The 13239-nt window shown below is 41.7% G+C and overlaps 1 protein-coding gene across 2 annotated transcripts in view; it reads left to right on the top strand.

The window, feature by feature from the left end:
* GSPT1 (G1 to S phase transition 1) overlaps positions 1 to 13239 on the top strand; it is a 960922-nt gene that overhangs the window by 904863 nt on the left and 42820 nt on the right. For both annotated transcript variants that reach the window (XM_044089181.1, XM_044089179.1), the window contains one exon: positions 5116 to 5284. In XM_044089181.1, coding sequence (XP_043945116.1) covers positions 5116 to 5284 — 169 coding nt within the window. The remainder of the gene's footprint in view (positions 1 to 5115; positions 5285 to 13239) is intronic.

The raw sequence follows: 13239 nt of genomic DNA, 5'->3' as shown, positions 1-13239 counted from the left end.
AATCACTTCAGCTAGAAAGGTATCTGAATTACAGGCCCTTATGGCAGTGGAGCCTTTCATCATCTTTCATGCAGACAGGGTGTCCCTCAGAACCACTCCATCCTTCATGCCCAAGGTGGTATCCAGTGTGGCTCTTAATCAGTCCATTAATTTTCCAACTTAGTTTCCCAATCCACAGAATAAAGGGGAACGGATACTGCATTCCTTAGATGTGCACCGACAACTTAGATTGTACTTGGACAGGACTAAACCTCAAAGGAAATCTGAACAACTACTGGTGGCATTTGCTGCAGGGGCAGAGGCGAAGGCTATTTCAAAGCAAACCATTTCTAAATGGATAAGCCATTGCATTAATTTCTGTTATAAGCACCATGGAAAACCCATCCCCCAGGGGATCAGACCTCACTCCACCAGGGCTGCATCTTCGTCTACAGCTTTTCTCAGAGGCGTCCCTACCAGGGACATCCTAGAAGCTGCTACCTGGAGTTCTGTACATACTTTCACCAAGCATTATCATTTGCCAATTTTCTCTAAATCCAGAGCTGGCTTTGCCACTGCAGTCTTGCAGGGCCTTATAGCTGGCCCTAATGCTATCTAAATTCCTCCTCCCCAACCATAGCTTTGGGAATCTACCCAAATGTAATGACTGCAACAGTGAAACAGTAAGAACATAGTACAGTTATGTACACTTACCATAAATGTAGATGTTCGAGTGTATTCACTGTTGCAGTCCTGGTTACCCTCCCTCCAGCCCCCTAACTTATTTTGGCTATACCTCTACATTCCTTTACTATGCTTAAAAGCCTTTTTGGTGTATTTGCTTTTTTGTTGGAGGTATATCTTTGTACTTTTATATTTAATTGCTTCCCATTAGGGGGCACCTGACATCTGGGGCAAGAAAAACTGATGTAATGGCATCGGCTGGATGTTTTGTACCCCTGACGTCATGGAAGAAGGGACTGCAACCAACGCAGGACCCAAGACTTTGTTAATCAGGCCGACTGAGGGCAACCTGCAAGCAGATAAACACAGATGTAATGACTGTAACAGTGAATACACTGTAACATCTACATTTATGGTAAGTGTACACAACTGTACTTACTCAGCCTTGCCCTTCGGTCTTTCTACAGCACCGAGGGTCTTGAAGTGCAGGACCCAAGGCATTCAAATTTTCCTTTATTTAGACATGCTTGTTGATGCGGATTGCAAAGAATCCCTCCTACTCCATCTTTAGACCACTCTCTCCCTTCTGCAGGCACTGGGGTTCAAGATAAATTACCCCAAGTCCAGCCTGACCCCCTCTCAATACCTTGTCTTCTTGGGGTGCGGAATTTGGACGGATGTCATGAAGGCCTTCCTACCTCCCCAAAAGGTGGAAAGCTTAAGGCAGTACCTGCTCGCTGTCCTTCAGGGCACAGAATTGACTGCCAGGCAGTACCTCAGGCTCCTGGGCCACATGGCCTTGACCATTCCCATGCTACCATTGGCAAGACTTTGCATAAGAAAGCTACAATGGTACCCAAGATCCGTATGGACTCAGCACTCTCATACTCTGGAATTCAAGTTCCTCTTCTTACGTTGCCTCAAGAAAGAGATTCAATGGTGGCTGAATCAGGTGAACAACAATCCAGGCCTACCTTTCAAGTCCCCCTGCCCAGTGCAGGAAATGTACACGGATGCCTCAGACCTGAGGTGGGGAGCAACATGGGCTCACTAAGGGTCCAGGGTACTTGGTCGGATTCTTCCAAACAGGAGCATGTTAATGTCAGAGAGATTGGAGCAATACTTTTGGCCCTGAAGGCCTTTCAGCCTTCACTGAAACAAGGCCCATTGAAACTGTTCACAGATAACACTACAGTGCTGTGGTATGTCAACAAGCATGGCGGAACAAAATCATATTTGCTATGCAGGCTAGCTCTTCTAGTGTGGGAGCAGTGTACATCCGTTCAGAACAGAATTATCAGGCAGACACCTTAAGCAGGTCCGTGTCATAATCCTACGAATGGATGCTCCACAAGGATATGTTCTTGGACATTGTCCACAGATGGGGTACACGTCAAATAGATCTGTTTGCCTCCCCCATGAACAGACAACTTCCAGCCTTTTTCACCAGGCTGCCTAGTTATCTGGTGAGGGCAACGGATGTCTTTTCAGTCTCCTGGAAGGGGATGTTTCTTTATGCATTCCCCCTCTTCCCACTTCTTCAAAAAGTCCTTCTGAAAATTCAGCAGGACAGACCAAAAATCTTGCTGGTGACCCCTTTTTGTCCAAGACACACTGGTTCCCCCTTCTCCTGCATTCAGCCAAGGGCAGTCACCACATGTTACCCCACAGAGTGGACCTTCTCACACAGGACAAGGTATCTCTAATAATCCACACTGGAAGTCTCTACACCTCACCCTGTGGGTGATGGAATTCTGATCCCTTACAGACACTTGTACAGTGAGGAAGTGCTCACAGTCCTGCAGGAGTCCAGGAAACCTAATACTAGGAGATCTTGTATATCTAAATGAAAAAGATTCTCCATCTGGTGTCTTCAAAGACAGTTGGACCCCTTTCAGGGGGATGTCCCTTTGATACCATCCTACTTGTGAGAATTTCGGCAGACAGGGTTAGCGTACTCCTGTTAAGGCTCACCTGGCTGCAATTTCAGCTTTCCTGCCTCTAAGAACCCCCTCTTTGGCTTCCAGTTTGCCCCCCAGGAAACCTGTTTTCCTCCCTGGGACCTGAATTATGTCTTGGAGAAGCTAACGCCTCCCTACTTTTGAACTGGCCTCCGAGGCGTCTCTGAAGCACTGCACATGGAAAACAGTACTTTTAGTGGCTTTGACTTTGGTCAGAAGAGTTTGAGTTGCAAGCTCTCATGGCCGTTCCTCCTTTCTTCATCTTCCACAAAGACAGGGTAACTGTTAGGATAAATTATTTCCTTCAGGCCCAAGGTGGTCAATGAACTTTCCTTAAACCAAGCTATTCACTTCCCAAGCTTGTTTGCCCACCATCAGAGTGACAGTGAGAGTGTTACACTCCCTTGATGTGCACAGATAGCTCAGGTTCTACTTAGACAAGACTAAATTTATCAGAAATTCTGACCAGTTGTTTTTCTCCTTCCACCCCAGGGCTCTGGGGAAAGTTAAAGCACACTCCGCTAGGGCCATGGCTTCGTCAGGAGCCTTCTTTAAAGGATTAGACACTGCCACCATTTTAGAGGCAGCTACATGGACATCTGACCACACATTCAGCAAGCATTACAAGTTAGACCACATTTCTAAATCCAGGGCAGAATTTGCCAGGGCAGTCCTCCATGGATTTCTGGAGAATTCTTCCCAGCCACCACCCTCTACCTCACAATGAGCTTTGGCACTCACCCAAGAGTACAGAATGCTGCAACATGGGAATAGAAGGGCATAGATTACTTGTGTAAAATCTTAACATAACCATAGATGTCCTTCTCTTCCATGTTGCAGCATTCCTTCTCTCCCTTTTTCCCTGCGTGTCCACTTTTTGGCTGCTCTTGGATGGCATGAACTTGCATAGTTTGGCCTGGGACTGGGGTCCGACTGGGGTGCTCAGTTCTGAGCTCTGGTGCATGCAGACATCTTTTTTATGGCCCACATACCTCTGGCCACGTCAGACATCCCACGCACCTGGCAGTGACTGCAAACTTTTTGAATACTGGCCGGACGTTTGGGTAGCAAGAGAAGGTAACCCAAGAGTACAGAATACTGCAACATGGAAAAGGCCATTTATGATTATGGTTAGATTTTACACAACTTTTCTTCCTATTGTAATAGCCGTAAGTTAGAAAGTTTCAAAGGTAGAAGCAAAGCTGATTTTGTGAAGTTTAATTATGGTCTGACTTAGGAATGGGCTCCATTCCCATCATGGTATTAAAAAAAAAAAAAAAAAAAAAGCCAAAAAGCTTGGAGAGATTCAACAAGGCTTATGGTTCTTTTAGCATTGCAGTGTGAAAAGTATAAAACTTTGTGTAGCTCTAAAGTACTTAAAAGCTTACCTCGACCTTTTTGGCAGACTGCTGAAGTGAGTCTGGCCCACATTATGCAAACCTTTAGGAAAAGGGGACAGGATGTATTCCTGTTAAGTTGTAGCAACAGACATCTGACATTGTCAACATGTAGAAAGATTTGAGCTTGCACATTAATTGCTTGCTGTAGGAATGAAGTTCTTGTGGATAAAAACTAATCTGGCAAAGTAGTTGTCATACCCTTGTGACTGTGTAATGCCATTTGAGATACCGGAGTTTTTAATGTTTTAATCATTGCAGAGGTTTTCCTGCATTAGTAATTGGGTAGGAGCACCTTTTATCAGAAGTGGGATGCTCAGCCAGTACAGAAACAGACCTGTTTGAACCTTGTAGTTAGTTTTTCATTTACTTTCTTTTCAGTTAAATGTTTAGGACCTTGTTTTTAATACAGCTGTTTTAACTGGTTGTGGAGGAGGGACTTGTCGTATTACTGCTGTTAGATTTCAACAGATGCTATAAATTTATCTGAAGTATAGGATGGTGCATTTTTGGGTTGCGGGGAACCATTCATATTTTACCCATCTGTCATCACTTTTTTCAGTGCTGCTGTCTTCCAATCCCAGCATTACTGCAACCTGAGTGCACATTGTCCCTGCAGTCCGTTAACCTGTGTTTATGACACTGATGCGACTTTGATTGTTGGCCTTGAGCTTTTGTTTTTGAACATTTTTGGAATTCATGGGATCGTGTTAGGAAGGGGCCCCTTGGAGTTCTGATGAAAGGATCCTTAATCCACTAATTTAAGGCATTGCATTTCCAACAGTGTATTGTTGCATCTTGTTGGAGGTATAAGGATATAGCTGCTTTTGCCTGAGCAGGACCCATGTTGTTCACTGATCACTTAAGTGTGCTCACTTTTGTCCATGTCTCAGTTGTTTTGATCTTCTCAAACTGATGTTGATTTTTTTAAGTCTAACAACAAAAATGTATTGGCTGCGTAGTGCCAGTAAGTAATTTAACATAGTGATCGCTGCCTCTATAGTGTGTTTGAATTTGTTCCTTCTCTCTTTGCCTTTTGGCTAATGTCAAGTGTACACATTTTCCTTTTTTACTTCTATTTTCCCTCTTTGCAGGCCTTAATCTGCTTGGTAGACAAAAAGTCAGGAGAAAAAAGCAAAACGAGACCCCGTTTTGTGAAACAAGATCAAGTATGCATTGCACGTTTAAGAACAGCAGGAACCATCTGCCTTGAAACATTCAAAGACTTTCCTCAGATGGGTCGCTTCACGTTAAGAGATGAAGGTATTTTGACACTTTTACAACATTATGTTTTTGATATCACAGTATGAAAAGAATAAACGAGCTACAATGTGTTTGAAGTGCCTTGTTTTATGTCAACTCCTTCGGTGCAGAACTACTAATAGGGGAAGTAAAAGCTCTCTTGTTTGTATTGTGGGACAGCAGTGACCTTCTCAGTCTAAAAATGTCACATTTTACTTAGTGGCACAGATGGTTATAATCACTGTTGTATTGGAAGCTTCACAAAGGGCATAAATGGCATTGATTTGGAATGAATGTAGTTGCTGTTTCTGATACGCGGACGTTACTAGAACTCAGGTTATGCTCAGTAGCACTGCTGCCTGCAGTACAGCTACATAACTCAGCTTCAGGAGGAAGAGAAAAGTGGCCAAAATGTATTTGTATTAATGCAGTGTATGAACAGAAAATCAGATAAATAAAAGCTGGTTAATCAGCAGAACATAGAAAGACGCACTGAAAGACTGGGAGCTCAGTAGCAAAAAGGATGACACAATTCATTGCCACTTTGCAGAGCAGCATCTGAGGTAGTGGGTGGAACTAGAAGTAAAGCTTGAAAGGTACTGTATTTAATTTTGTGTATAATGAGCTAGAAATATGTGGTTAGCTAGCATTTGCCACCATTCTTTTTCTGGTGAAAGGATTATTTTATTAAGTTACTGTGAATCAGTGCAACAGGCTTGCATTTGCTGAGATTGCTGTGGGTGAATCAGGAGGAGTCCATTTAATACCTTTCATGCATTCTTACTGTAGGGCTGCTCTTTTTATGTTCTCTAGGGATATTGCATACATGTTGTGTGGATTTATCTTTTAAGCTCTGTGCATTACCTTGTGTTAGCTACACTACTCAATGCAAAAGTGAAAAAGCCGGTACAGCTAATTGAAAATCATCTGTTTGTCAATTGCTGTTTTTTTGTAACACGGAAGAGCAGGGATTGGGGAATTTGCCCTTTCTCCACTGTAGTGCAGTCTCTGAATTGGTATGTTTTATTAGGATGTGTTGGAGATGCAGTTTTCCATGTTTTGTTTTGGGGGGGGGGTACAAGAGGGCTACCCCCCCTCCCCCAAAAAACAGTTTTTAATGTGTTTGGAATTTTTACATTTGATTATTAGTGTCATAAACCCATATAGTGTATGTTTATATATGTACATATATGTGTGTGTAACAACACGCATTATATTTTCTTACTCTGTGAAGCATTTTCTATAAGGTGTGCTACTTCCCCTTATTTCAGTCACAGCACACAGAGATTTTAAACAGTTTGTGTTGGGATAAGATTATGGCACAAGATAAACACCACTCTGTTTTTATCTGTGGGAAGAGCACAGTATGTGCAATAACTCTGTCAAGCATTTGCTCTCAATATCTTGTGCAATTTGAAAAATAAACTTGAGCTATATGCGTAGTCTTCAGACTTGAGAGCAACTTTGTGACCCTTAGACCTTATTCTTTTGATTTTGGTGTTCTTCAAAGCCTCTGTAATCCTTTGCTAGACGTTGCAAAGAGTATAAAACTAGATCTTCATCTCCATGCCATTAATCAGATAGAAGAAATTGATTTACGAGAGTTGAGCCTTACCTTCAACCCTGGACTAGCTGTGAGGAGACATTCTTCATCTTTTTGTCATGAATTTATCCCATGCTCGTGGGTACACTTTTTTTCTGAAGAAGCTGTCTGTAGCTCCTTTCCCTTCTCTTGAGTATAGGGCCCTTTGTTTTACCAGTAAATCTTTCAAATGTTCTTCACTGGGTTTTACTTTTGGCACTGGTCTTGAGGTTTCCAATCCACTGACAAGATATTGGTGTTCAAAGACCTTCTGATGCTGTTGTCAGTGTTCCTTCTGCCAGTGTTAATTATTGCTCTATCGACTATGCCACTGGTGTTAAAGCTTTATACATAATTTCAACAGGTTGTGATGATTTTTTTTTTTTTTAAGTGCAGGATGTCAGAATTGTTGCAGTTGGGGCTGGCCCACTAGGTTTTCAGTGCCAGGTCTGCAGATACTGTCAATCACAATGCCAGCCTTGCAGTGGCATCCTGTGACATTTATACCCACTTCAGTGTTGACATCTGTTACAGTAGGCAGACAAAGGCTCTTCTAGATCATTTGACTGTTCCAGTTTTCATGCATGACAGTTACAACATTCCTGCATGTTGTCAACACATAAGTATTCATTACCATTGGACTCACCAACTCCAAAGGTCATGAGGAAGACTGCATGTAAGAAACATGTTAATTCCACTAGCAGGTCTCCCACAGTGGAAGTTAATGACATAAAGAACAGCACCTACTTTGCAAAATGACCTCCCATGACGTGTGTCCACCTGAGTGCCTGCATAATCACAGTAGGTAGACCAGCCTCTTCAGGAACCCTTGGCTCCAATTCTCGTACAGTACTGCAGAAGGAACCAAAGTCCATTTGCAGCATATCTGTGTCATGTAAGCCGGTACACTTTTGTCATAGTATTCAGATTTGTGAACGCCAAAGGTCACAAGGAAGGCTACATGTAAGAAATAACATGTTGCCATTGTTGATTCTCCCATCTCAAAAGTTGATGACTAGGAAGATGCCATTCCTGTCATCATCACCCCTTGACAGTAGTGGGTTAAAGGAGGTCTTGTAGGTGATGGCCCACAGACCCCCCTCCCCTTCTTTGAGAATGCTGTAGAAGGCCTTACAGCTCACTGGACAGTCCTCTTGGGTGATTCCTGAACATGCTAAAGGCGACCACCAGTGCTACAAGAAAACCATGACACTGTGGCTGCTCTTCCAAGGAGAAACACACTTTTCTGCTTTGGCCTGTAAAGGTTGGAGCTTTTGACAGGAAGCTCCTAAGCTACAGACTGACATGGCAGCAGCAGCAGCATTAAAGGATCAGACTCTTGCAGGTCTGATGATCCATCCCTGTCTAAGGAATCTGGGTCCAGAGACACAGACCACCTTAGGGGAGTGTATGTTTTCTGCGTTCTTACTGAATGCTGTGGCATCTTGATAGGTGTGGCTCACCAGTAGCTGGAGCAGTTGTGTGATGCCCAACTTGGCAGTTGTAACTTGTTTCAAGCCTCAAGATCAGAGTAGCTTATAACTAAGGTTCCACCGGAGCTGCAGCATCCGACATTTTTGCCAACACTCCTGACTTACTTGAACTGCTTCACCAATGATCCCTAAGGGACCTTTGTGAACTGCCTTTTTTTAGGGCCCCTGATTCTTTGACCCTGAAGGAAAGGATATCTGGAAAATATGAAGGAAGAGGGCAAAAACTTTCTACTATTAGGAAGAAGTTCCATCTTGTCACTGCCCTATTTCAGGGTCTCAAAGGAGCTCACATAATCTGTAATTTCAGTATGTCCAAGGGCAAAAAAATTCGAACTGGGATAAACCTAAATTCCTAGGGTAACTGTCAAGATTTGAAAGGAAGGTTTGAAAGGAATGGGTCCATGGCAGCAGCAGGGAGTTCATGGTCTACCTTTGGGTTGTCAACACCATGAAGCCCTACTCAACGTATTCTGCACTGGCATCAGCTGGAGGGATGGATCTGTCTCTTTATCTCCCTTCATAATTGTCAGTAACAAAGAACATGTAGATATGGACATCCCCTTCCATGTAACCCGATTCCAGAATGTTTATTCTTACCCAGCATGCCAGCTTATCGAAGACCAGCTGTAAGAATATGAGCTGAGTAGAAATGGTATTGCTCAAGGGCGATGTTGCCTGTTAACTTCCGAGATCTCTGCACACTGATGAACAGCTTAATTTCAGCTCTTTCAGTATAAAAAAAGAAACTGAGAACAAGTGCTAGTAATTCTGCCAGCTTGAGTAAAATTCAGTTACTAGCTAGTAAGTACACCGTCTTTGTGCCAGAAAAGAAGAAATTTAGAAAACCTGAAAGAAAATGAACTACAAAAGCTGAAGAGAAAACACTAACTGGGACAAATCCTGCATCTGTTCAACACAAAGCAGTTCAAGCTTCAGCTTTGGTTCAAGGTATGGCTTTCAGTAAGTTATGCAGAAATGAAGTCAGTTGCATTCAGTAGGTGTTTAAAATAAATGAAACACTGAAAGAGTATATCAACTCAGTAACAAAAAGGCTGGAAAAAATAGAAGCTTTAACTGGCTATTCAGATGAACCGATAAAACTGCAAAAATGAATTGAAGAAAAGGCTGACTTGAGTGAGACTTATCAAGACGTTGCTTCAGAAAATGGTAAAGTTAAAGACAGTGTGCACAGAGAAGACCTGAGATTTTCTGCTGTACCAGAGAAAACTGGAAGGAACAGACTGTATTTGTTTTATGAAAGCACAACTGTGAAACTGGACCTGGTATTCCACAGAAGGATTTTTTAGTTGCGAAGGTATATTGATTGTATGCTACAAACCTGGCCATGAGAAAGCAGCCAAGACTTGTGTTAGTAAAGATGCAGTCATGACAACAGAAAACTGATCCTAACAAAGCTGTGGCAGAAGGGAAAAGTATTAAAAATTGGAAATAGTGTGTTTGCGGAAAATGATTATTCACTGTACACCAGGCAGAAGAGAAGCAAATTTATCCCAGCAGTTAGGGAGAGTTGAGAGGTAAGTGTGAGATTCAAGCTGCACTATCCAGCTGTCTTCAGAATATTTTTTCCTGGAGGATCACATACTTTTTTGATGCAGAATTGGCTAAGGAAGAAATACAATTTTTTTCCAACAGAAAGTGAGCCATCAAACAGGAGGCGGCTCTGCTTCTCATTATTCTGACAATAAAGCTCATAGACTTTGCCAGTGAAACCTTTTCCAGTGTTCCAAACAAAAATGCCAGAGAGAGAGAGAAACCACAGGAGTTGATTAAAAGAATCAAGAATGCCACTGACTTGCCTGGTGTTGGGAGATTGAGTTCAACAAGAAGCCTAGCAATGCTGAAATTAGTGAATAAATGTGAGATTATAAAGCACTAATCACAATTATGAAATATGGCTTTGCAAGAAAATTTGGCTGAGAAAGATTGGACTTTTGTTAACTTAAACTTATGGGTGGACTTAAAGCATATATCCCACATTGTCACTAATGTTTAGAAGGACACTAAAAGGAAAAAAGCAACTAAAAACAATTTTTAATAGTATTTGTGTATAACATTTCCAAAAAGAAAAATCCATAGTATCCTTCAAAGTCTAAGAAAACCCAGTATGCAACCTCTACTGGGTCAAAAACAAACCAAGCAGAAACTTCGCAGTGTGGAGAGTATGAAGTTCACTCCTTGAAATATGTTATGTACCTATTCCACTAAGAAAATCAAACTTTAAAATGCATACTACAAAATAATAAAATAGTAGGCAGTCCACAGTTGTTAAAATGGAATATCCTTTATACTGAAACACAAACAAGCAATCCTAGTTGATTATAATGAAAAGCGTTAAAGACATTCATTATTTATATATAATCAGGTTATTTGGAGCAAGTGAGTATTTACACAGGGTGGTATTGTTAAGAGCAATAAAAGCATTAAACTCATTCCTTTAACCAAGACTGGCATAGCCATGGGGGCAGCTATGGCCCCTAGCCAACATGGCCGTAGGCATTTGGGAGGAGGATTATGGTTTTAACAGAGAATACATGCAATATATCACAGTGTATCTGCACTTTATTGATGACATCTGTATTGTGTGGAAAGGTGACAGTGCTAAATTAAAAGATTTTATCAACTATCTGAATCAAACCACCAGCTTCTTGCTTTTCACCTCTTCGCACATCCTCACCTCATCAGTCTTCTTAGATATACAGATTACTAAAGACTTGGACCAAGGTATAATGGACACAGATGTTTACAGAAAACCTACCATAGTCAATTTCCTGCTACATAATAAGTGTCTGCATCCCACCAGGACAAAATATAATGTTAAGTCTCAGGGTACAGGTTGGCCAGGATCACCACGAAAATGGAACCCTTCCTTAAGAGCCTAAATTGTCTTGAAAATGATTTTTTGGTGAGGGGATATGAAAGCAAAGTGTTCTGGTACCTATAATTGAACTAAAAACTACAAATTCTCCAGCACTTAACAGTCCTTGTAGGAGGGTTTTAAAGAAATCTATGGGCAACAAATCTAAAGACAGTTGTATCTCGACTTTTACTGTTGACTGTCACAGCATCATTAATATTATTAGAGAGAATTGGGTGACAGTTACTCAAAGCTCATATCTAATGGACATCCTTGTTGAAGCTCCCTCCTTTGTGTGTAGGAAAGCCAGAACCATCAGGAGTTGGGTTGAAGGTATGCCCACACCATTGGATACATACATCAATAAATGTGGAGCCAACTGTGTGTTTTGTCAGCACATACAGGAGAGAGACATGTTTTTCTGCCCTTATTTAAAGAAACTAATTAAAATCAGTGCAGGAGGTGACTAAACTCATTGCAGGTGGTTTACAGGGCAAGCTGCAGTGATTGAAGAATTTTATGTGGGGGAAATGCTCAACAGACTTAAAAGAAAGGATTTCATGCCATCTTTCTGAAATTAGAGCCAAGTGCAAGAAAAATGCACCGGCGTGACACCTCCAGCTTTACAAAAGACACACTGGCTTTAACTTTAAAGTTATTGATCGTGTGGACCTTTTGGAACTGGAGGGGAGACTTCCTTAATCTTTTGGAAAAACCTGAGCTACCGTGGCAGCTGAAACTAAACACTCTTTAAAAAAAAAAAAAAAAAAACAGGGCTTAATTATTATTGCTCCATAAAAGCATACTACTAGAACTCAGAAACCTGCCCCCTGTTTAAAAGACTGGTATGGGACTGATTAATGCAGACATTACCTCCTAATGTTATACATGGGAATATTGTTATAAATAAATATCAAACATTGTAAATATTTTACAATGAAAGGAACTGACATTGGTGCTGTTTTCTAATACTTTTACTCATTTAAACCAAGTGCTTTCTTAGTTAGATGCCACACTTGAACAGATCCCCAGGGTCTTAATGCTTTATTTTTAACATTTTCCACCTTGGCAATTATAGCTATGGTTTTCAGTCTACTTAGGTGTTCACTTGTAGATTTCTACACATGTTCATTAATGTATGTTTTTTGCACACAAATCTGATGTATTTATTTGGTATTAAAGCGAACTTTAAGTGTTTCAGTTTATAAGTTACTAATATTTATTGTGACAGATGTCTAGTGGAAAATCTTTTTGTTAGTGAATTAGTCATTTTGTTAGTGAGTTAATGCTGTTAACAGAGCCACCCTCTGTAACCACTCCCTTGCTCCAAATAACCTGATTATATATAATTAATGAATGACTTTAATGCTTTTCATTATACTCGACTAAGATCGCTTGTTTGTGTATTTCAATAAAGGATGATGTCCTACTATTCCTGTGTTGCAGTATTCTGCATATGGGCTTACCCTTCTAGTCTTGCGTATGTATGGCCAGTATCCAAAAGCTCTCAGTCCCTCCTAGGTGCGCGAGATGTCAGGTCTACACGAGAGTACGTGGACCATAAAAGTGACGTCAGCATGCACCAGCCCTCAGAACTGAAGGCCCCAGTCAGAGCCAGTCCTAACAGGGCAATGCCAAGTCATTGCCATCCAGAGAGGGAAACATAGCTGATAAGAGGGGAAGGAGGGAGGGTAGGGATACTGCAACATGGAAGAGAAGGACATCTATGGTTATAGTAAGTTCTTACACAACTTTTCTATGTCCTCCTATTCCTGTGCTGCAGTATTCTGCATATGGGTGAGTGCCAAATCTTCACTGTGAAAGGGTGGTTGGTATGGAAGCAGATTCCAGGAACCCATGTAGGATAGCCGAACCCTGCCCTGGACCTAGAGATGTGGTCTAGTTTGTAGTGTTTGAAGGTATGAAGGACCAGGTGGCTACCTGCAGGATAGAGGAGGTGTCCAGGACCTTGAAGAAAGCCCTTGAGGATGCCATGGCTGTAGTGGAGTGGGCTGTTACTGTACCC

Source organism: Protopterus annectens, chromosome 12.part0 (genome assembly GCF_019279795.1).
Source record: "Protopterus annectens isolate FY-2018-M chromosome 12.part0, PAN1.0, whole genome shotgun sequence".
NCBI classification, from domain to species: domain Eukaryota; kingdom Metazoa; phylum Chordata; order Ceratodontiformes; family Protopteridae; genus Protopterus; species Protopterus annectens.
Note: the sequence above shows the minus strand (reverse complement) of the source record. Positions and strands in the feature narration are given on the sequence as shown.